The 26,209-nt window shown below is 35.3% G+C and overlaps 1 protein-coding gene across 2 annotated transcripts in view; it reads left to right on the forward strand.

Annotated features, from left to right (window-relative positions):
• Positions 1–9,761: 9,761 nt before the first annotated feature.
• The window catches only part of RTN4R (reticulon 4 receptor), a 119,062-nt gene continuing 102,614 nt past the window's right edge, over positions 9,762–26,209 (forward strand). Inside the window, exon 1 of one of the 2 annotated variants that reach the window (XM_072415473.1) lies at positions 9,762–10,286. In XM_072415473.1, the coding sequence (XP_072271574.1) occupies positions 10,265–10,286 (22 nt within the window). In that variant the 5' untranslated portion in view covers positions 9,762–10,264. The remainder of the gene's footprint in view (positions 10,287–26,209) is intronic. The other variant, XM_072415474.1, reaches the window with a different exon arrangement.

Raw genomic sequence — 26,209 nt, forward strand, 5'->3', positions numbered from 1 at the left:
TTTGATGTTGCAATTTTTTGAAATAAAAAGTTATTAATGTTTTTTTGTATACTTTGTTAATAAAAAGGCTGCTATGGCCAGTTTTATCCAAAACAGGTTTATGTGCATTTTTTGGAAGGGGCATGCTTAATGGGATGTTATCGGGTGGACTGGCCGGCAGAGGTAAGGACTCTTTACTATCCCCCTTTGCACCTGTCATGTCCATGAATTTCATTAGGTTTAGAAGATACAGATACAATCATTGTGATATGTAAAGTTACCACCATACATAACACAGCCCAACATGTCTTTGTAAGCAGTAAACACATTGTTTCATAAATATAAACATATCTTTACAGTACCATTTACATAAAAGTGATATCATTGCAATGAGTGGAACAGGGATGTGGTTTGAATTTGCCATTACCATGGGGTTGGGACCAATCTCCAGAATTCACAGTTTGTAAAACAGGAGTTTTTACGAAAATCTTCACGTTTGCTCCCAGAAATGTATTATGGTAGAAAGCTTACACCTTTCAGCAGCTGAGTTAAAAAAGCAAACAAACTGAAGTAATGGATAACCCAGGTGGGAAGATTTTATTTATTACTATCATTAATATTTTGCATTAGTACATGTGCTCCATGGCAGTGTCTGGCTGCCTATGTCTTTTGTAATAGTCAAACAAATAACTCTAGGCAGATTTTTCATCCCTTTGTACAATAAAATCACATCTATATTTCCATTAAACTGGGACCTGTGGAGAACATGTTCTTTGCTCAATAACTTTATTTATTTTGTATACTGATATTTGTTTTTATTATTTGTATTGACATTTGTATCATGGTATGTGATTTCAATGTAGATTTTAAAAAATACCATATTTGGACCCTTTCCTAAGGATACAAAACGACTGCTTATTACCTCCACATCCTCAGATGGGTTAAATACTACAGCCTTGAGGATGTTTAGACAGCTGTGATTTGTACATGAGTGCTGAAATTATAAATTTCCTTCCATTTCTTGGAAATGTAATCTGATTTGTATTTCCCATTTCATCCACACTGTAAGATCCTAATCCATGCACTGCCAGAGGGGCAGTAATGCCATGTAAACTTCGGCACTGAAGGCTCCAGTAACAGAAAATGGATTGAATTATACCTGCCAAATAACTCAGTGACAACAGTCTTCTGATGATCTAGTCTTTGTAGGGATTTCCTTTCTTGTGGTCTAATAAAAAGTTATTAGTCTGGGTCAGTCTGATACTTGAAAATTTGTATACTACTCACTACTTGACTGTTAAATGAGTAGGAAATAAAAGAAATACCTTAAACCTCACAGGCCTATTTTACAAAGCGTGCAAGAGGCAGATTTGATTTTACAGTGGTCGTGGCAAAGAAAAATGAATTCTGGTTGATGTACTGTACTGCATATTACAAATGTTATTTACTTTATCAAATAAGCCCATATGACTCAGTCGGTCTATTTATTAAGCCAGTGTTAGAGGTGCAGTATATCATAGCAGTCAATAATCTAATTTCTTCCTTATTGTATCATTTATATAATGAGTACTGAAATCATATTGGTTTCTATAGGTCACTGCACTTTGCACATTATGGTTTCTTCATTTTCGGCAGATATCAAACAACAATTTCCCTTTTAAATGGATTCCGATTGTAGCTGTTCAAACTTATAGGTTATTCCACTTTGTAAACTTATGTTCCTAATGTGCATCCAAACACAACTGACCAACATCTCTTTCTTTTTTTTCTGGTAGCTAGTTTAAAAGTTGAAATCTGATTCTTTGTTACTATAGGTTACTGCACTTTTCGTACCATGCTTCCTCTTTGTACTGTTTATTAGGTATAGGAGCATGCAAAAAGCATGTTGCTGATTGACAGAGGGGTCAATATCATATCTCTACTTTATTTTGCATGATTTATTACGAGAATTAATAAAATTTGCAACAGAAAATTCTGTTAAGCACACCTCATGCAATAAATGGCAAAACTGGAATGGATTTCTTAAAAATCATTTGCTGCTGTTAGATGGTAAATGTTTTTAATCCTGGATTGCTGGTTCAACCAGGTTTTTCTATGATAGTCTATCATCTCCAGTGTTGGGGAGATTTGATAAATCAGACCCAGTATTGATTAGTTTCTGTGATAGATTACTGTAACTCTAGGATTCAGATACATTTAACACCTGTACTTCATATGGTGTAATATTGCTTTTACAGAAAAACAAAATTGCTTGCACCAAGGCAGGTTAGTAACCCTTGTTTTGTATGTGATTTCCTTAAGGCTGACATTACTCCAAATTGGTGTCCAAGGCCCTCTAGTATGTGAACGGTTGCGATCTGGAGCTGGCAGTGCACCCATCACTTCTGCAAGGTTACTTCATTCATAAAGCAACTAACTCTAATAAGCTACAATTAGGGCTCCTACCCATTTCTACTGGTTGTTATTCCTGATTAATCTGCAGTGATCAATGAGCTTGCACCTTACAAAATGCATCTAGCTCTGGGGATGTGAACAGCAGATCCCCACTGTGCTTTCTACTATTACCTGTATAGTATCTGTCTGCATTAAATCCTCTTCAGAACAAGAAATGAGGATTGGGACTAACTGTTTCTTTTCTGTCCAGGCCATTGATCACCTCACTGATCAGGGAAATGATATCCTGCCAAAATGTGATTGATAAACACTGCTCTATACGCTGTACTGCAAGTATGGAAACCAGAGGTGCCATTTTTTAAGTCATTGGTATTAGAGTCCAACCTGGAAACAAAGATCTACTTTCTACTAAGTAAGGCTACGTACACACGTCCAATGGTTCTCAGGCGATAATCTGCTCAGGGCCGATATCGGACTATAATCTAGTGTGTATACAACGCCCGTCGTCCATCGTCCGAACGACCGTCCTGGCGGATCCACGGACGATGGACGACGAACGATCCTAATGGAAGCAAAGGGGGAGAGCGCGCAGCGGGGTGCCCCTCTGTCGTTCTCCCCTTCTCCTCTCCATAGAGCAGAACGGTGCTGTATGTACAGCACTCATTCCTTTCCAAGGACAATTATTGCACGTTTAGTTTAAGACCAGTCACTGCCAGCAAGTGTAAGGCTCCTGCTAGAAACCCTAACCTGTTAAAGTTTTGCCCTAAAATATATAGCTAATTCTATCGTGTTTTTTTATGTTAATTTTATTTTTAAAACTTTTTGAATATTAATAAGTAATTTAGAAAGATTTGCTTAACAGATTTTCTCTTAGCTAACTTAATTTTTGATCTCCCCATTTTGTTCCAATATAACCTGTTTTTGTTACCTGTGTTTTACATACAGAATACCCATTTTGTCTTTTCTTTTTCATGTTGTTTGTATGTCTTTTTTGAAAAATAAAAACAGAATTTTAAAATAAATAAATTAGGAACAATGGTAACCATAAATACCTCAACAAAAAGAGCAAAACATATATCTTATATGTATTATTTTTATTTATTTTACGATTTTTAAAATGTAATAATATGTAATTGAAAAAAATGTTTAAAAGTCTAATGTACATGCTTTAAACTTACTAAAAAGAAGATGTAGTTAGAACTACAAAAGATAAAAAATATTAAACCACTTTTTTTGTACAATCTGGATTACAATTATGAATAATGGTCAGATTGTTAAATAGCTCAACTGGACCTCATACTAAAAACACCTACTGACTGGGCTTTAATGTTTTAGCAAAGGAGCACTTTATTATAACTATAATCTGTGAAATCGGAATTTTTAACATATCGCATTATTCCAATTCAATTTACATTTATTAGTAGTTAAAGTTGTTACAGTTTTGGTGACTCAAACTTCTGGTACAAGCTCCTGCAGAATTATACACACAGTCGATTTAAGTAGCAGAAATTCTGTGTGCAGAAATGTTATATTATGTAAACTTTAAAGTACAGAAACATACTTTCTGCATTAAAATTTGTAGAAATTCTACTCAATGCAACAAATATTCACCCAAAATTTATTTGGTTATTTAGGGCAATTTCTTGTTCACACAAAGGGTCTGATTTATTACGGCTCTCAAAGACTGGAGAACATACACCTTCATCAGTGAACCTGAATGATCCAGAGAATGAATCTTCTCCAGCCTAGGAGAGCATTAATAAATCAGGCCCTTTGTGTGAACAAAGATTATACAGCAAATCTAGAGTGAATTTGGGCAAGGATTAAAAATATTTGCCAAATAATAAATGTTTTTCTTAAACCCATTCAAGGTATGCTGGATCACACAGGTTCATGCAAGAGAGGCTATCTACTCCAGTCTTGGAGAGCTTTAAAAAATTAGGCCCATTGTATTGTCACTAAAATTGCTAGGGGACTGGTGGGGGGGGGTCAGAAAGACCTAGAGGAGAAGTTAAAATAATGTAGGTGTTAGCGTCAATATGTCCCCTATTAGCAGCCCAATGCTTGCAGAAACAAAAGGTTTTTGTCATAAGTCAATCAAGAATATGTAAATGTGGCATTTTCACACATTCATAAACTCCACTACATAAAACCTATTGTTTTACAATAGGCTGCTGACACCTAGAGAATATAATGCATATTATTGTAACACCAATACCAACACCCAAGATTTATCACTGGATTTTTAAGAAGGCAATCTGATTTGTTTTATGGTGAATATCAGTTTCCTTATGTGGGGATTAACAGCTTTATTCACATGAATGAGTAACTTATTGCCACATTTGAAAAAGGCATACATGGCTCCCTAATTTCAATTAGAGCTGCAATCTCTACTTGATCAAGTGACAATAAATTGATGAAGAGTGGCAATCCTGGCAATAAAGTGATCAGGGTGTTTGAAACAAACTCCACTCCTCTTTATTGGGGCCTATGACGTTTACCACTATCATAGTGATAAATACTAATAGGTGAAATGCAAATTGGTGATCTCTACCCCTAAACTATGACTGATGGGTAGCCTGTCATTTAGTGTTAGGTCATTGCTCTTTGTGATTGAAAATGGATTTACAACACTTGATGTGACTGACCTAGGATTACTTTTCAAATAAAAAAAAGTCTGAATGTCCATTTCATGGAGTGTCATTATCAAGTATTTAACCCTCTATGGGAATGTAAAAGATACTATGTACTTCTTTTCTTGGGTGAAATGTTATTTGAAAGATCCTGACCTTTGTGGCAATCTAAAATATGTATTACCTAATATAATCTGTTATCCAGGTAAATATATAGCACCCACTCTCTAAATGCATATAAACATATAACTGCTAAATCTGCAGTGTATTTATATTAACCCCCAGCATAGCATATATTTAGAATATATAGTTTATAAGTACATGTACTTAAATTCTCAGTGCCCAGCTCCAAGCACGTGGATAATAATTACTCAGTGCCCAGATCCTAGTGCATTACCTATTCCAATCGCACTGCTTACAATTTAACTCCCCTTTGATTGCCCACACCTTGTGTTTATATAGGGGCTTTTAAGGGATGTAGTTCTTTACTTGCAAGAATTTTACACACCCGTCGTTGATGTCAAAGGAGGTAATAAAGGCTGATTCTCATTACAGAAGCAAGTTAAAATAAAAAAAGTAATAAATAATATCAGTGTGCCTTTTAGTTTACAACAAAGTGACAAAACTGACAAAATTACCTAATACTAACTAGCTTTTTTATGTCAACCTTTAGCCAGGATTTGGGCTTTCAAGAATTTAAATATTTGTAATAAGCAATACATAATTTTTAATACAAGCCATTACTAACCTCTGTAGCTGCAAGCACTGCAGAGTAAATCATCCTTAAAGTTCTTTTCACTTCCCTTGCAAAGCAACTTTGAAGCTACAGTCACTAGGAATAGTTTGCTAAGGTAATCCACCAGAAATTTTATTGTTTTAAATACCACCCACAGGGAAGAGGAAATATCCCATAGAAACTTCAGAGTGTGTGTCAAACCTGTATGCAGTATGTAAGAAGCAACAAGCCATTACTAACCTCTGTAGCTAGAAGCATTGTGGAGCAATTCATCCTTAAAGTTCTTTTCACTTCCTTTGCAGAGCAATTTTGAAGTAACGGGGAATAGTTTGCCAAGGTTATCCACCAGATATTTTATTGTTTTAAATATCACCCACAGAGAACAAAAAGTATCATAGAGAAAGTGCAGAGTGTGTGGCAGGCCTGTATACAGTATGGATAAAGCAACAAAATATACTGACCTCATTGTCCTTTATAGTGTTTGTTTTGGAAGCTGCTTTACCTTACCATCACATCTGCCTACATTTTTTAAATAAGTTCAGACTTTGGTTTTTATGTTTTAGTTTTTTATCTTTTACTTTTAATTGTAAAGGTCAAAAATTGGTAAATCAAAATAAAATGCCTTACCTCAAATAATTCCATAATGCCAACAGCTTAAATGTTTTGTACTGCCAAACAGCATTGCAATTTCGCATCTAGACAACATAAAATGCAGTAAGGGTTGTATTTATAAATTATTCCCTTGTCAATATAACCTAGATTCAGCAGTTTTTTTCACCTGGAAGATATAATTGGCCACTAGGTGGCAGAATGAGTCTTAGTTTTAATATGCATTGAAGCAAGCAATGCATGGGGAGTCAAACAGCTGTGGACAAAAGTACAGCCAACATGATGGGCCAAAAATGTAAAAATACAGTCCTTAGTCAAATCTGCATTAGTTCTAGAAGACTGTAACCTTTATCAGACATGATAATAATACACATTGTAAATCTGTACGATACTTACATTAAAATACACCCTTCACTATATCATGCCTAGCAAGGATGCATAATTATTTTGGGGTTATTATTTGGGATTGTAGTGCATAAAGCTATGTTTTCATTAATTTAATTCCTTTATAATTTTTGTTGTTTGTAATTTGTTCCTCTGATTTATTGTCTAACTTGGCTGAACATAATTGGGAATCCTCCTCCACATGAAGCAAACTAATTCGTACAAGCACAACTTGTCTGGCTAACTTTGTGCGGTAAGTACCATTAAAATGATTAAAATAACAAGGACATGGGACTTGCACACAATGAATACACATGATTTGATGGTTAAAATGTTTTTTGGGCTTTTTTGTTTTTTTTTGGGGGGGTCTATTCTTCTATGCTGAATTTATTGTATGCAATTGTAAACCTTCAGGCAGTAAAATCATATATTCCACTATAAATCATGTTTTTCATTTCTTATCTTATTTGTATTCCCAGCCTTTCTTGTCTGCAGAAAACTTCATTATTTAAAAAAAAAACCTTAAAGCTCCAACACCGTCACCCTGGAATATGCGCTCCCGGCTCGTACTAAAGGCTTGCATGACCACACACAGAGTTTCAATATCAACACTTCCATTTGACCTCCACCTGTAGTTCCTAAAGTGGCATGTCATGTGATACATAAATAATGTGCGTTATGAATGCTCCCAGACTGGGAGTTAAAGAAAGCAGTGCCTTTAACCATTATTGTATTGCTGCTATCTGTATGGAGGTATACTGATAAGGGATTTTTTGATTTTAAAGGTGTAATGTTAATTTGTCATTTATTTTTTGCCATTGGCAGTTGAAACAATAATGTGATGTTTTTTCATGACAGGCAGCCTAGCTGAAATAATGAAATCACCAGAAAGAGTTCCTTTTTTTGGGGTCTATGCCTTTCAGAAAATGGGTAATGAAAGGGTCAAAATGGAATGCCCTTTAGATTGTAAGCTCTTTTGGGCAGAGTCCTCTCCTCCTCCATTGTCTGTTATTTGCAACTCTTAAGTATTGTACAGGGGTGTGTAATATTTTGATGCTTTAAAAATACAGTTTAATAATTATGACTATATCCGTTCATATTGTTAACAGCCTAAATTGCTCTAGTAAATCATCCCTATTGTCTTCCTTATAGACAAGCTGGTAAATCAACCATTCTCAACCAGGGATACATGAAAAATCCAATGGTTCCTCCAGAGGTTTCCAGGAGTTCCTTGATTAATACCCCTTTTGAAGATGCCTGTATTGTTCTGAGACCAACACCACTTGATAGAGCCACATGCATGGCACTAATGATATTTTTCGTTTTGTATAAGGGTGGAGTGGGAGTGTAAGGCTCCTAAATAATTGTTTTTGAGCAAGAGATTTCATAAGACTCCTGATAAATCTTTTTTGAATGGTTTCCCTAGGACCAAAAAGTTAAATTAGGAGATTTTCAGGGCAAAACTAGTTAAGAAAGGCTATATTAGATGGACTATCAGGGAGTTGGCCATTTTCACACTGGCAAACCAAGTCCTTCCCTGTCCTGCTGTTTCCAGCTATGCCTAGCTACTGCTAAACTCGCCCACTAAATACTTTATTACACCTAACTTGGGCAGGGGTAAATAGAGATAAATATCTACACCCTAGCTTATAGCAGCCTTCCTCCAGAATACCCATGACACCAATGGACAGCATCAGAAGCACTTTCTTGCCCATCCATACCAGTTGATGTAATAATAAGGATTCTGCCCAACAAGGGACCAGCAATAATGTGTCCTGTTTTGCCTTTATTATTGGCAATCTGGAATGGCCAAAAAACAAATCTAAAAACATAATCTGCAGCAGAGGTCAGCAAACTCCAGCCTTTAGGCTAGATATGGCCTAGCCAGTAGTTTGTTGCGGCCTAACGCCCCCTGGCCAATCTGGCCTTTATCCTGGCCAGCAACCCGCGGCGTGCTGGAACAAACAATCTGAGCCCAAGCTGCCGGAGCTCCAGAGCCGCATGCAGCTCTTGAGCCTCCATGTTGTGGTCCCCTTCCCTATTGACCCCGGCGGCGTTAACACTTCTGCAGCCGGGGTAAACAGGGAACATTCCCTCTCCTCCTTATGAATTGCTAAGGAAAAGGATTTCCCTTCAGGAGGTGTTCCTGGTGAGAGCGAAGCCATTAAGGGGGGGACTCGAGAGAGAGTCTGGCCTAGTGTGCTCCTGCCTACCCCTGAAATGGCCTAGTAGCCAAAAAAGTTTGCTGACCTCTGCTCTACAGAATACCCATGACAACCCTTGGGCTCACATAGGAAGCCCTGTTCTGCCAGAGGGAAGTTCAGGATGTAAAGTGAGAGGAAATAGGTGAATTTTGTTACCTATCTTCTTTGGGTTATGTGAACCTAGAAGCCCTGGTAAAGATCTGCCATATCCCACCTGGGTAAGTAGTAATGAAAGTCCAACAATTATAAAAAGTACCTGTCACCTGCACATGACATCTCATAATATATAAAAATAGTAGATAAAAGGTAACTCATGTGAGTAGGTTTTATATATATATATATATATATATATATATATATATGTATCCTAATAACATGATTTATGGTTAATAAATATTTGACGAGTTGTTAAAATGCTTAATGTGTCCATTATTTTGAATAATTTAGTATAGGAAGCTTGACATATTTTGTATTTAATAAAGTGACTTTCATTTCTACAATTTATTGTGCATTTGAGGATCATATTCTAAAGATCACTAAATTTGTACTTTATGTTCATTAAAATCAATGTTAATGTAGTTTCAGTACTAAAAATGTGTGAGTTTTAATTGTACAAGTCCAGTGCTTTCAATACAACTCGTTTTATCAATCCATTTTCAAGCCAATATTGCAGGGAAAGGGTTAAACAATCTTGTCTCCCCCCATAGCTAAGTGAGAAGTCCTGTGCTAGGGCTGCAGATGATCCGTGGTGCTGAATGGACAGCGCAGCACTCCACCAACTTGGACATGCGAATGTTTCATTCCCCCAGTTTGTTTGCTGTTTTCTGTGTATGTTCCCTCCCATCTGCTCTCTGTGTCTTGTAAATCGGATCAAGCCTGATTCCCCTCACGTCAAACCACATGATCCCATAAAACATTCATCACCTCTCAATCCCTGATCCAGCTCCATAAAACATTCATCGTTGCTTTTCCCATAGAGTAGTGGGGAAGGAATAGGAGAGTGCTTTCAGCAAGGCACTGGCAGCCAGAGGAAGCTCATCACACATTGATACAACAGTGCGGGGGAGACGGGGAGATCTCATTACCAGCTGTCTTCATGGTGGAGACTCACAACTAGCACAAGTACTTCTATTAGGGGGAAACAGCAAGATCAAGCGCTGGATACTCTGCCTGGATTCTGCATGCAAACACCAACATTGTACCCCAAAACACTGGCAGCCAGCTGGGGAATATGTTTTGCTGTATGTCATCATTTTTCTGAAGTTTCCATTTCCTAAGGATTGCCTGATTTTTGGTTTCCTAGAGGCTAATTAAACACCTAAAAAATGAAGCTATGGTGCAATCAAGGTAAGTCGATCTTATTTTTATTCTCAATAAACCTGGAATGGGATAGTTGCAGCGCTTTATTTATTGTTATATAATCCTGGATTGCATGTGGAATTCTTTCCTGGGTGAATGTTATGCAATGTTAATATAAAATGATGATCAGGGCTGGTTTGGTGGATCTGGATGATTAGAGGGATAAGGGAATTACAGATGCACTAACCTCACAAGTACAGTGTGATACCTAGCACAAAGTAGGTCAGGAATCCAGGAGGACGCTGGGGAGAGAGAATCCTGCGCTGCATTGGTCTCTTGGGACACTTTGCTCTGTAGCCTGATAAACTCATTTTGTGTGTGATATAGCAGATGAGTGATGTGCCTTTTATAGGGGAGATTTTATACTGCTACCAAATCTGCCTGGATTGTATGTGCATGGGTTACTCACTAAATGGAACACAGGCTGCTGCTGGTGTCTGACAAATCGCCTCCAGCTCCTTTCATAAGTATGCTGCTACCAGCTTAGATTTGATGGAGAGTTTTTAATTAATCCTGATTTACAGATGTGGGCTAGGAAGAGGTGAACATCAAGTCTCTTGTGTTTAATAGACAGAATGAAGGAGGTGATCTCCTATTGAAAAGTCTACTTTTGGTTCATCATATCAGTAGGATTGCATTGGACTTTCTAGTTTGTGCAATGTTATATTTTGCTTTGATCATGCTGTTTTGCACTGCTTGTTATGCAATATTTTGCAGTCCTGATCTTGTAGGACTGAATACTCCTGATTACCACCCAGCTATGCAAAAGGCAAACAGACGCCCACCATAGTCATAGGATTAGAGATGCTAGGTGCACTGCAGCTATAGCCCCTGATGGAAGGCACATTCTGACACTTGTCCAAAAGTTATATAAATTAGTTGGAATTCATTCATTACTCATTAAACTTAGTCAGACTTGCTGCAAATGTATCATCTACAAACATATAAATAGATCCTGTCTGCCATCCTATGTATGTATGAATATATCTATATCTATTCATATCTGTATCTGTCTATCTATCTTAATTTCTTTCTTTCCCCTATCTATCTATCTATCTATCTATCTATCTATCTATCTATCTATCCATCCATCTATCTTTCTATCTATCTATCTATCTATCTATCTATCTATCTATCTATCTATCTATCTATCCATCCATCCATCCATCCATCCATCCATCCATCCATCCATCCATCTATCTATCTATCTATCTCATTTGATCTCTATATCTCTCTATCCCTTTTTTCTGTCCATCATTCTACTCATCTACATATCCATATCTAATTATCCATCCACCTGTCTACACACCTGCCCATCTATACATCTGGCTGTAAAGCAGGATTTCTTATATATCAATATCTGACTGTCACAAATAGCTTCTGAAGTTCAAAACAGTGAGTCTATTAGAATGTAATAAAACACCTTCCGAAATAGGAATAGGGAGCTGTCATCCTAAAGTGCACTGTATAATTTCACATCCATTTGGCTCTTATGCGCAAATCCTGAAGTGCAATCTGGGCATAAAATACATTTGAATTCCCATACAATAAACTTTCACCAGATTTTTTCCAGCAAAAAATGGTGGAAAGTGACTGTAGATCCTGATTGTTGGTTAGTTTACACACATATACTCTATGCCACTGATAACAGGGATGCTTACTAGAGAGTTTCTTCTATGAAGGAGTATAAATTAGCTGCATACCTGACATTTTTCTGTGCTGTAGATGTACTAGATTCCTCTAGCAGTGAAATATGTCTTACTGATACCTTTGAAGATTTGTGAAACGGATTTGAATCCACATTGAGTACACAATATTGTGTCCTTCAGATATCAGTCTATTCTGGTAACGCACTTTACATTAGCAAAGCACTTTTATAATAAATCAAGGTCTTTAGATGATATTTTAACACTGCCTGAAAACACCTGTATTGTTCAGCACTGAAATCTGTTTATCTTTTAAAATTATTGGTTTATTGCTGTCATATCAAATCATGTAAGCTTTTCTTTCAGGCCTTCTGAACACCATTTATGTTCTATCAATCACTGTTCTGAGTGCTGAAAACACAACCATATATTTACTTGCATTGAGGTTAATGCAATTCACAGCACTTATTGTGCAATGGCAGCCTTACTGCCTTGTCATAGATATTAAAGTGAACAGAATTCAGGTATGCAAGTTATTAGATGCCTAATATAATCATTTCAGGTTTTTAGCGCTTTTTTAGGCTTCCTAACCTAACTGAATAAAGCATTGTGGTTTATTGAACTTTCATTATGGGAGATTCAGCATTATTGATTTTTATCTTGTCTGGATGGGGAAGGAAAGGGATTTATGTCAACACTGGCAGGCTTGGAATTTAGGTTTCGATGTTCACTTGCAAGGCCTGTACCATGTTCCTGTGTGCTTTACACCATCTTATTCCACATGGCTTGGTATCATTAAAAAAAAAAGACATACACAAAACAAAAGAAACCTTGCTACTAATAATAATATTAAATGTCGGCATTTTTTTTTTTTTTTGCTTTTGCAACAAATTTTCAGATTTGGCCTAGTTACCAGGAGGCATAATTTATCTTCATAGCACAAGCAACATAAAAAAGCAAACCACTGAATATACCTTAGAGCACTTATTACTTAATACTAAATCACCTCACACTACCTAACAGTGCATCACTATATACTACCTAACAGTGGAATTATATATACTGCAGCTTTTCCTTTTTTATAATAAAATATAGAGAGTGATTATCCCATTAGGTCCAAATTAAGTCATGAATATATATTTTTTTATGAGAGCAATCTGAAGCATTGCCCTATCCAAAATATCACATAATGCCAATGCATAGGTCCAGAAAAATGTTTATAGCATTTTCCCCTTTTCAAGGTGCCCCCTTGGGATAAAATATATAAAATGAATGGTATGTTTTCCTGCAAAGTAGGGAGTTTCTGTTCTTAAATCAGAAGCAGGACCTTAAAATCTTGCATAAATGAGCACTATTGTAACCTACTGCAGCATAGTTTTATCTCGAGTGTGCAGAATAGAATCAGCAGTATTCATTGAATGCATTGGTATTTAGCAGAAAGAAAAAGTCATTATTAAACCATGGCAGACAAAGGTAAAACAGTGGAATGGTGATTTTTTCAGATTTTATGAGTATCTCCATATACAGTATTTATCAATTTACAGCTGGTAATGATCAAACAATGAAGACTCCATGTACATACCCCAGTGCTGATGACTGGTAGGGGTCTTCTAGCTCATACCCAACCAATTAGCAACTAAAAATGAGTCACCAATGTGTGTATAGCCTGGGGCTGTTTGGATTTTCTAGTGTGACACAACCTCTTTGAAAACCCACTAAAAAATTCAAACAGCTCAGAGCAAAGTAATAACCCTGGTAGCTGCCTAGCAGGTGTCTTCACACAGCAGATCAATGGAGATACAAATGGAAAGGTTCTCACCTGTCACCCAATGGAAAGCCATAGGTTTGTAGTAGAAAATGGAAAATCTTTCGCATGACTCGGTAAGAATAGATCTGCCCAGACTTTTTATCAGCATAATGATTTACATATTTCTACTACAACATTGACTATTGTAAGTAACAGTTTCAAAAAAGTGAAATGAGAACTTGTATATATTGAATATATATATAAATGTTAATGACAATGACATCCAATTACCAAGAGCAACCACTTTTGGATCAGTTATAAAAAATATACAAAAACATAGGCTGTTTGTTTAATTTTGACAATAGTATAAAGTATCCCCAACCTTGGTCTTCTTTTTTTTTTAAATTCCTATCACTTATGTTAACTTTTGCTTTTATCAATGCACAGGCCATGTGTGTTCTGTCCTTTACCAGTGTTTCTCAACCAGGGTTCCATGGAACCCAAGGGTTACTCCAAGGTTTTCTTAAGCAATGAGCAATGCAATGTAAGATGAATTCTTTCCAATGACCATCAGTCTAATGTACTGTTAGCTGTGGCTGTAGTAACTATAGCAGTCGTTCCCTGAAGGCCTGGAACTTATTTCAAGGGTTCCCCCATGTTAAAAAGGTTGAGAAACATTGCTTTAGACATTTCACAATAAATTACATTTTAAGCTCTCATTATTTGTGACAATCTGAGAATCAGGTTTAGCACTGCCCAACAATGGAATGGCCAAAGTCACTGGTTGGGTAACCCCTTCAAGTTCTAAAACAAAGGATTTCATCCATGCTCATTTAATGGGCAATGTGGGGTTACCATGCATTACTTCTGTGGGTTCTAAGACTTCTGTTAAAAACTGTTCTATAGCTACACTTTAACCAACGAAGGTAACACAAATGCCTTCTTTCCACCACTGTAATTAACAACTGTGACTAACTATCTTGTGTTCAAACCAAACGAATGCAAACCATGGTGGAGGCACCAGCAATGCAATTTCTGCCATAAAAAGATCAACCTCTGGTCCATGTCCACTGGTTGTATAAATTATTATTAGTTTGATTGTAGCAAGGAAATGTTAAAACCGTCTAAATGGTTCTATGTTTGTTTTTTTGGTTGCTGTTTATTTAAAACATATTGCAGGTTTAAAACCTTTGTAATATGATATAAAACAGTCATCAAGTTTGTTTACTGCTGATTTTCCATGGTAATTGAGACCTTTGAGTATTCTACATGTTTTCTATATAAATAGCACTTCTGATGGAGCATTGTTGAACCTGAAAGATTTCAGGTCGGTTAATGCAAATATGTTAAATTAATATTTTATTAAGTTTATTTTCCTTGTGGTTGAACTCGGTGAACCAGTGTCTATGCCTATTTTTAACAATGTAACTACTTAAATGTTTTTAAACTGTTGTTTTATATCAGTTTTTGGTATACAGTGTATGTTAAGTCATGAACTCTTTTACAGTGGGCAAGGTATATAAGAGAGTATAGCAGAACAGCTTGTGCTGGGGATCTCTTTCCTGATTGAAACCTGGTCCTGAGTTGTCTGACAAGGGGTATGTCACTGTCTAAAGTTCAATAAACAATGTCCTTTTTTTCAGCACAGGTGAAAAATAATCATGCAAGTAATGTGAAAAGAGACTATAGCTCCACCAAGTGGTTAAATAAAGGACTGTATAATACATGTAAGACCTTTTTATATGTATCTTTTAAAGGATTTTTTTTCTGATCATAATAAGCAAAAAATAAATCACTGGCTATTTTCTTTAAGAAACTGTTTATAATAAATCATATGTTCCCTTACCTGTTCCATATTTCTTTATTCCTAATCTAAGCTCAATAAATCTCTTCCAATGGATGGTATATAGCATACACATCCATAAATCACTATCCTTGAATCATTCCATATAGTTTGTTAGTTATGTATCAGTGGTGTTATTAGTACCACATCAAATGTGTATAAAATTCACACTTACTGTTGATTTGATCTTACCCTTCTCCAATTGTTCTTTTGGGATTGTAATCTAAACAACAGATTTCTACCTATGCTGGAAACAGAAACCCAATTTTTGGCCCATGCTGGAATCAATGTGCTTAATAAAAAGAAAAGAAATAAATACATTCCAGAGCCATGGACCACCAAAATCGTTTGGCCACCGCTGGCTCATAAGATTATTTATGTGTTGTTAACCATAAATCAGGATTTTAATATAATATAAATTACATATAGAAATGCAGTCCAATATTTAGGATACTAATACTAATTTTTACTAATTTTGTCACCTTGCCAAAGCCCTACATTTCTCCAATCATCATAAATAGTCCTCTGTAATTATCATTTTTTGCTATACATTATTGTGGTATGTAAATTTTCAAGTATTTAAAAAAAGTCAACTATATATAAATTGCAAGTTAGGATTATCCTAATAAAAAATCATCCTTTTAGTCTGTGTTAGAGAATACATATGTTAAACTGTGCTACTTAACTTCATGAAGTGTTGTATCAAGCCAAACTGCACTGTAAATTATATATTAGGTGAACGCTAGCATAAAAAAAGTGGTTGAAAATGTTTCCCCAGAGTGTTATGATCCATCAACTGGAATATCCCCCCATCATATTTATTATTAATGCAACTGATGCAAATTGATATTGGAGTCCCAATGGTAGGTAACAACAAAGCATGGGCTTAGCCTTCCAGTATAATGGTTGCTGACCTATACAATACTATACAATAAGAATCTTTAAAATTAAATTAGATCACTCAGTTTTGGCTGGATGCCTATGCCTGTGAAAACCCGTGGACTGCTTTTATAGCATCTTCAAAGATCTTTAGTATAGTCGCCATGTTGAAATTTCCAATTCTTTATGAAGACCAGAACAGAGCTTGAAGCCCAACTTTGGTAATTTTACATGTGGCTATAGACTAGTTCCACCTGATTAGGTTTGGGTTCCTACAAATCATTTTACATACTTTATAATGCAGACAGCATAAATATGTTGTGCCTGATCTAGCTTTGTTGAATTTATAATGTAACCTCTAAATTAAGACCATCAACCTTGAGAATTGCATAATTCCTAATCATGAATGATTTAGAGTTGTCAAGGTAAAAGCAGTGGACCCTTGTTGTTTTAGTTGCCCCAAGGCACCCCATTTCCTTGGGGTCCATCACAATGGTAACCTGTAAGATTCTAATCTGTTTCTCTTCCTACATCAAATCAATCTTATGCTATCTTCAAGCAATAAAATATGTCCTTCAAAATGCCTAGTTTATTAAAAAAGAAATCAACAGTAAACTTTTAGATCTTATTAACTTTTACTTTGCTAATAGAAATACTTTTAGGACTATTAACAACTAGTAGCGCCCATCTATGTTCTCAAATGTATTGATTTTAAATGAATTTATATTTCTAATCACACTAAATATTTCTGTATCGGAATGAATTTAAGCTCCATTCAAAAAGCCAAAGTCATGGGGATTCTGTGAATTTCAAAAGCGCATTTGCAGTAAATGTAAATTCCATGATCTGGTATTAAAACATATGTTCTTTAGATAATCATCCTTTACTCCTACATGATAAGCAGATATATTTACTAGACGTCTTTTATTTTTCCAGTGGAAAAATGACACCCTTTAGTTAAGGTTTGACACTTACTTTTCAGGTTTGACCTTGACATTTTGAATCCTTAATTGAAGGATTTGACTGGAAATATGTTCTTGACCTTTATTCAGGTTTTACATATACATCTACCGTATAAGGACTCTGTTTTGACATACAAAAATATTGGTGTAAATCAGACAGTTAAAATTCAAGGTTTGATCTGTATAGAACAGAAAACACTATGAGGGATGTAATCAGATCTAACGATATTGTTCACATAAAAATTACTGCCATATGAATGACATCCACGATCCTTTTCTTTACTTTTTTGTTGTTTTTATCATAACCAATTATTGTTATCCTTGTGGTTTTACACTAGATGGCTGTCTTGCCATTTCTTCTGTTCAGGTTTTCACATACAATGTCAAATAATCATTTATATACAAATGAAAATCAATATCATTTTTACATCAAAACACTTATTCAATAAAAAAGGGTCATCTTATGCAGCTACATTTACTCCAGGAACCATAAATGATTTTTACATATAATATGAATATACACAATAACTCACTACTGTAATTACTGCTGTTGTTATAATTACAAAGATGCCGAGCATTATACCACTGCAGAAAAATGTTATTACTTGATTTGCATAATAATATCTTTAGCAAAATTTGGACAATTTGGAATAATTGAGATGAAAAGTAAATAGCGTAATGTGTTTCTATGTAAGATAATCACATGCAGATTTAAAATAATTAAATAAGAAGACTTGCCAGAGACCTGTGACATTCAAATTGAAGTTAAATTGTAGAGGCTTTTGACTTCTAGAAGAGAATCTTTTGTTTCTTTGTTCTTTTTTTTGCAGATAAAGAGTAATTCACCATATTGCTTGTAAAAGGTCAACAACTCAGATAAAACGTATCAAAGGGTAAACATATAATGATATGTTAGGCAATTAGATTTCATATCTGGCACACAGTCATTTCTAATAATCATTTTTTCTCCCAATCTGTTATTATTATTATTACACAGTATTTATAAAGGTGCCAACATATTATGCAGCGCTGTACAAAATCCATAGTCCTCCCACTAACGGTCCCTCAAAGGGGCTCACAATCTAATGTCCCTACCATAGTCATATATCTTTCAAAACAGTCTAAGGTCAATTTTGGGGGGCAGCTAATTACCCTAGCTCCATTTTTTGGGGATGTTGGAGGAAACCCAGAGGAAGATCCACGCAAACACGAGGAGAACCTGCAAACGCCATGCAAATAGTATCCTGATTCAAACCTGGGACCCAGCACTGCAAAGGCAAGAGTGCTAACCACTGAGTCACTGTGCTGCCCGGTTGTTTTGGGACCAGAGAGTTTCACATGTAAAGGTAAGTAATTGTTTCGGAAACTTCATAAAAGGAAGGAATTGGTTCTCTCATATGAAAAATGTGCAAAAGTGGATATGTTTGTGAACATATTAGCTGTGTCAGGAGATCACTCATTGCTTCTAAATGTATGTTGTGCAAAGGCAAGCCATTATCAGGATGAATGCCCCAGTGAACGGAAGATCTCCCTTTAGAATAGGAATAGTGAAATGAAAAAAACCCAGGCCTTGGTTTCAGTGAATACTTATCGAAGGGAGGAGACACTTTATGTCCAATGTTGCAGAATTAGCTCAGTCAGGTGACATCAGTGTGCGAACTATACAGGCATAATCAAGAGGGACGCCTGCCAGATGGTACATGCGCCCAGCTGGGCATCGCTGACACAGAGTATTATATAGGAGACCATGGTACATACCCCAGATGCTCAAGTCTATTAACATCCCTGCACATTATTCCTGATATTTCATGCAGCATTTCATGACAACTAGAAGTTTTCTGTTAATTGCTATCCAAAAATTAAGTAATCAATATAGAAAAGCCAACAAAAACATGGTGCCCCAGAATCACCAGCAGGTGCTCTCCAGGTTTTGCAGACCAAATGGGATGGGGAGAATGGGCACAGTATAGCCATATCTGGATAGCAGTTTAGTAGTACTTTGTAGTTAGGCTATGCTGCATGTATGCTTCTCCTAGGTTTATTGTTACTTCATTTATTGAAATGCTGTCTTAGGACTCTATTTATAAAACAGGGAATATGACACTCTCTCAAACATTCCCTGGTGGGAATCAATTACTGCCATTGAGAAAAATGGACCTTGAAGATTCCATGGTTTATAAATAGAGCTTTCTACAGCAGTATTTATAATAAAGTGTTAGTAAAAATATCTCACTTTAAACATACAGTATATGTAAGGAGAGATAACAAACTAGGACTATTTTTATTGAATTACCAAGAAGAATTGTGTTCATGCTTTGATCTAGTTGTAATCCTCAATTGACTAACTTCTCAGTAATGGTTTCTCCAGCACTTTAACTGGATTAGTAACTACAGAAAGGGACATGTTCACATGTTTCAAAGTCTCCATTTTATAATCCCAGAAATACAGAAGTAAAATGCATTTAAAGTATTCCCAAAGACAAAAGAATAAAAGATACAACACTTTCCCTGCAACCTCAATATCCTGTAGGTACCATTGTTCCATTAGGAACCATAAAATATATGATGGCTTTTTACTCCTATTTTGCAGAGGTAGGACCCCATATAACACAGAGAGAAATAAATCTTCGATATCTGGGGCCTAATTTTTGATCCCTTAATTATGTAATTTATACTTGCCCATCTATTACTTGGTTCCATGCCAAACAAATTGATTCTTTATTATGGGCAAATAGTAACACTATTAGCCACTTAACTATGTGACTAGTGATGAGTCTTGGAGAGCAGAGGTAAAAATGATTTGTTTGGGCATTTCAAAGAAGTTATCTTGCAGGTGCAATGTTGGTAAAACAGAAACCTGCCACATTTTTGTCCCTTAATGTGTCCCAAGACATTGGGACATGTTTGTTATTTGGTCAAATGAATAACTGAGTTATTAGGCAGTGTTTACGAGGCAAAGGCACCAGCAAAGTAGAGCTGTTTGCAGTTCTTATTGCATTTATCTTTTCTGTAGTTTTAGTTTTTTATCCCCAATATATGATAAAACTACATTTAATACATTTTTCTAAGCCCTCAGTCCACCTGAAATGGCAATGAGGCATTTCCATGAAATTAGCTGGCCAGGAATAAATTTCTAAAGATAATTCTTTTGAAAATTGTCATCTTTCCAACTCAGTATTGAGTATCAAAAGCCACAGAAAAGTGTTTTAATGTCCTTGGCTTCATTACAGCAGAATGATCTACAAGAATAATGGAGAAGCAATTTAAAAAATAACTCTGTTAAATCTTGTAAGGCCAAATAATACCATAACCTTAGTAAAGAAATACAATACTGTCTGTTCTTTCAGCCAGACGGCAATAACCACCGCACATAACAAAATAAACCACATTAAAACAATTCAATGGGAACGCTCATTTAGCCAGTTTGCTGCCATTATAGTGCAAATAAAAATAAATAAATAAGCAGTTCAGTAATAAAATAGAACTATTCCCCATCCCCAATGATTTTTTTTTCTAATTAAATATTTCCACTAAATAAATGGTAATTCCGAATATGCAGGCATATATAATGTCATTTCTTCTTTGGGAAGCAGTTGGCATCAGAAATGAGTTGGTGGCCTGGGAAGAAATAGCATTATGAATAAACTATATTTAGAAAAATGACAACATTAGAAAAAATAAACTTCTATTAACAATTCCTTTGTCTGTAGAGAGCATGGTAGAGTGCAGATTTTTACTTTTTTAGGTATTTGTAAAATAAAATCTGTGCAATAAGTGCAGTACTTAGTACTTTACACTGCACACAGATGGATATATGAAAGGTATATACATTTAAAGGTATGCTTACAATTAAAGGAAAGCTTTTTGAACATATTTCTGCTAGATCTAAACCTAGTCACTAGTATCTCATATAAGATTTAACATATTAACATTATCCCTAATGTTTTTTTTTTATAAATTATTTTTTATTAGTTTTTGATGTATAAATAAGAAACAACAAGGTAAAAAGAATGAACAGAAAACAACAGTCAGAAAAAAACATACAAAAAAATGTTTGACCGATATGAAAACCGTTTTACAACCAACATTTTGATGTAGAGTTGTATTCTCGATACAGTGGGTTAACACACAAGAACTGGTGTTCTACCATAGCCCTTATGTTCTTTTAACTCTTTTTAATTATGAAGTTTTAAGGCACTGCCTGTTATGGGTTGACAATTGTCTTCCAATTGTGCTTGCCATATTGTCACCTTGTAATATGTACTCCTTGTCAGAACTATAAGCAGTCATGCCAACACCGGTTACTCCAGGTATAGTCCACTGTTGTTGCTGTCAGTTTTGCAGGTCCAGAACAATAATGTTAAGTTGGTGCTGGACTGAAAGTACGTTGACAAGAGGTAGCTGAAAGAGGTTGAAGGTGATCACGTACAATGAAATGAAAAAAAAGTATTTAAAAAAGTGAAACCAGAGTTTCTTGGGAAAAATACAGCAATTGAAAGGATATAATTCTCTTTAGCAAAAAAAAAAAATGTCATGCAGTTGGAGCATGGTTCCATTTTCACTTTAATTGAATGAGGTGAAGCTGTCATTTATAACATCAAGATATCAAGAGAAATTAAACAGGATTTTTGCTTGCAAATGTTTAAATGAAAAAAGTTAACAAAAGCTCTGTTTGCAAAGTAAATAGATCCTTCAGTAAAATCAACCTCTTTGCAGACAGAATTAGTAGTAAGCTAATCTTGATACAACTAGCAAACATAATAATTCCAATGGTTACACAACTAAAAATGAAAACAAGTAGACAGTTTCATCAGACCATTTAATTTCTAAATGCAGTATGGGAAAAAACTCATCATCTCAAAAAATATTTTGGTTGAATCAGAGGTTTTTACTTATTGAAAGCTTAAAATATGTAAATTCTAAAGGACAGAAGTTGTACAGTTACAGAAGACTGAGATTAAGAATTTGATATAGGTCAAATATATATAATATAGTATTATTATTATTATTATTATAGTATACTTTGAGGCCTTGAAGATAATCATAGTCTTTCTGTTAAATACTAGTATGATAAGTAGCCAGAAGTATAGGGAGAAATGAGTAAAGTTCAATGTAGGTATACTAAAGGATTCTTTTTTTGTAGGAGCTGTGCAATGAACAGCTACTGGTTACAGCTTCTTCAAGAGATTGGCTCACAAAACCTACTGAAAGGCCCTGATTTATTAAAGCTCTCCAAGGCTGGAGGGAATACACTTTCATCAGTCATTTGCTATTTGTTAGCAAATGTTTTCAATTCTAGACCAGATCTATTTCAGGTTTTCTGGATCACTCAGCTTCACTGATGAAAATGTATTCTCTCCAGCCTTGGAGAGCTTTATTAAATCAGGCCCAAACTTTACAAAACCATTAGGGAAAAATGTCAGACACTTTACCCTAAATCTACAACTTTTATTATTCAATTATATATTAGAAGAAACAAGGCATTTATACAGTCATTATGTGTATGGTACAACCATGTTACTCAGCACAATACATAATTAATAAATTCTGCAATGCTTTAAAAAAAAAAGCTTCTTTAGGAGAATGTAAGTATGCAACACAGTTTTAAACATGGTTGGTCTTACAACATATACAAAAATGCCCCAAAAAACTGTGAAAATAAATATAAAAGGGTTGGTTTCTAGCACTTTCTGCAGCTTTCTGTCTTCCCAAATACATACCTGTTAGATTGACATCATCCAGTGAACCATTCCAGTGAATCATTCAGTGAACAAAACTGCGATGTTAATAAACTGATTTCCCCACACAATGGCCAAAACCAAAACTTTCAATTTTGTTGTATAAACGATGTAATGTTAAAGGAAATTTATCTCATTCAGTGTTTTGTATTTATGGAAATGACATAAGAAAATTAGGCTAATAGGGGTGCTGTTGTTTCAAGTAAGAACAGAACCAAAACAGAAGAAAGCAGCTTCTATAACATCGTGCCTGTTGCACCCTAAAAACCATATTAAATGTATGTACCCCATTGACACAAGTGAATTTACCATCTATATGAGGAGTGTTGGTGGGTTACTCCTCTCAAGTTGCAGTCGTAAGGTGGTTGTCTGGTGGAAACCTTATTTTTCCATAGCTATATAAAATCTTTTAAATGTTTCCTGGAACCTTGATAGAGGTGGTCTGCATGTCCCAAAGATGTTGGTTGATTGAGCTTTATTATATTGGACTTTCCAGATAGAAACATAGACTTACTAACTTCCAATTATGCAAATACTAGCTGTCATGCAAACCTGTTGGCTTTAATACTTTGAGTGTTTAACAGAGAATAATTATGCAGATTAGGGTTCTGACTTACTCCAATTTTCCAAAACCATGTATGTGTCACAATTCCACAACTTGGATATAATGGCAAGGGGGTCAGCATAACATCAAGGTAATTAGTATTTCCAGAAAGAGCTTATCATGCATGTTACCCTCAATAAAGCGGCTGCCTCATTATCAGCATTATCTATGAAACCTTTATTATTTATTATATATAATCATGGATATCACTCTCTCTCATATATATATATTTATATATATAAATATATATATATATATATATATATATATATATATATATATATAAATATATTGGAGAAATAACAAAGACCTTTCTATTCCCATCTTTGCCTAATCAGAATAAATAGGCTGAAATTAGATAATGTCTTTGAAAGCTGATCTAATAATGAGGTCATTCAAAAGAGAAATGGATATCAAATAAGTCAATCCTAACTTTCATTGTTTTTTTAAGGCAAGCGATAATATAATATTAAACTGATATAGGTATGCTTAGCTTAACATGTTTTTCTCCTAATTTTTATTATGACATTTTGAAGACAACATATAAGAAAGAAGTTCAAGAGAGTTTATTCTTTGAAGCTGACAACCTGGTCTTGCAATTACACAGGTCATCTCAGGAATGCCCTAGTCTGCTCAGTTCTCACTAGTTTGGTGGATGACTTCAATTAAATTTCCTAACATGTTAACGTTAGTTCTCAATCTGTGACAACTTTGAGTATAGAGTGACTCACAGATGACTCATGGTTTCATTGTAACTGTACCATGAAGAAAAAGCTTTGTGCGATGTTTTTCCAACAGACATCGTTGTAGAAAAAAAATCTATTTTATGTTTCTTTTCATTTAAGTATATGATCAAAGAATAGATCTTCTTAAAGTAATCAAAAGATTTTGAGGTAAAGCCATTCTCCTAAATTGTTTTCCACAGCAGAGAAGTCATACGTTGTTTAATTTGGAGAAAAGGAGAAATTATTTTCTCAACAAAAGCGATATCACAGTCTAAAGATGCATGTTGACTAAGGTGTAACTGTGAAGATTTCATACATTCACAAAGCTTTTAGATAACCCTCAGAACTCTGTTCTTTCCTAATTAAATCCACTGATGGTTCAGATAAAGAAATACAATTTCAGTGAATGCACCAAGAGCTTACCTCTGCAGTAATAACATTGATGTCTTTTCTTTGTGTGAATAATGTACCATTTTGTATTTTATCAGTAGAACTGGATGTTGCATACACAATATAAAATGGAAAACATTGTAATCTAAAGAAAATAAACACATCAAATGTAAGAGGTTGACAATAAACTTGTAACTGATGAATGACTTAAAAAGGTTAGGAAGTGGCAATGCGGAAACATCTTGCCACCAAGTTTGTGAGCCATTATATCATGAGGTTACGGTAAAACCCCCAACATGAATTATTTAACAAACAAGTAATCTACTCTAGGACACATTCTTCTCATGTTTAAGATCCTCCTGTGTATTCTGCTGCCACAGCTCATCATGTACAACCATATGTTCCCCATTTAACAAGAGACATGTATGAAAGTGTTACACATAACTGAGCTAAAAAAAAGGTTCTTTAGCATCAGTCAAATTCATGAAGAGAAAATTCAAATATTACTAAAAATATAGGAGAATGCTGGGAATGAAAGGGAAGGAAAAGAAAATCTCCTTCAAGATAAACTTGTAATTTCCAGCACAAAGTGATCCACCCACAAGATTCTGTGATTATCTTGTCTCCAATGAAAGCAGATGTTCTTGATCTTGATTTGTTCTTGATCAGACAGTTGTATGACAACTTGGGGGCTAGAAAGTGTGTAGCTAATTCATGACAAAGTGACATGTCTCTGTTAATAGGCTCCTTGGCCTCCTCCCCTTCACCAGCTACTGATACTCACTTGACCAGCATCTTCCCTCTGTTCTTTCCTCCATTGAAACTGAAAAAATTTGGAGTCAACTAGCATTAAATTAAAGGTAGGGTTACTGTGCGATACTGCTTGGACTTTGAAACTGGCAGCTGGACCTAGGTACCATCATATGAGTTGAGGTCATGCTCCCCCATACCTAGTAGCAAGTATTTGAATGAGTGTTGGTAATTGCTGGAATTGGTTGGAGACCCTTTTTCAGATAAGACAAAGTGACCATGTCTCTTTAATAAAAAATGGGAAAGAAGTTGAACATCTATATACAGTAAGGAAAAAGAATCAAGGTCTTCAGACAGAATCAGGATGATTTCCGATAGTTACTTTCAAATACAACAATGAGCCCACACTGTTTCTATAGGTCAGCCTTTCTAACCTATTCATCCCAGATGAACTTTGCTAAAACCAATAATTTGGTGCTCACTTAAAAAAAAAAAGCTTATTGCGTTGATAGCCAGGGGGAAGAAGTCTCCTTTACAGAGGCTTTCAGAATGCCACCCCTACAGACGTTTTAAAGGTTTATAGGTGTCATGCAGTAGGCTTTGCCAAGTGGCGTTGACGCTGTAACT

The sequence above is a fragment of the Pyxicephalus adspersus genome, chromosome 6, assembly GCF_032062135.1.
Source record: "Pyxicephalus adspersus chromosome 6, UCB_Pads_2.0, whole genome shotgun sequence".
Lineage (NCBI taxonomy): Eukaryota > Metazoa > Chordata > Amphibia > Anura > Pyxicephalidae > Pyxicephalus > Pyxicephalus adspersus.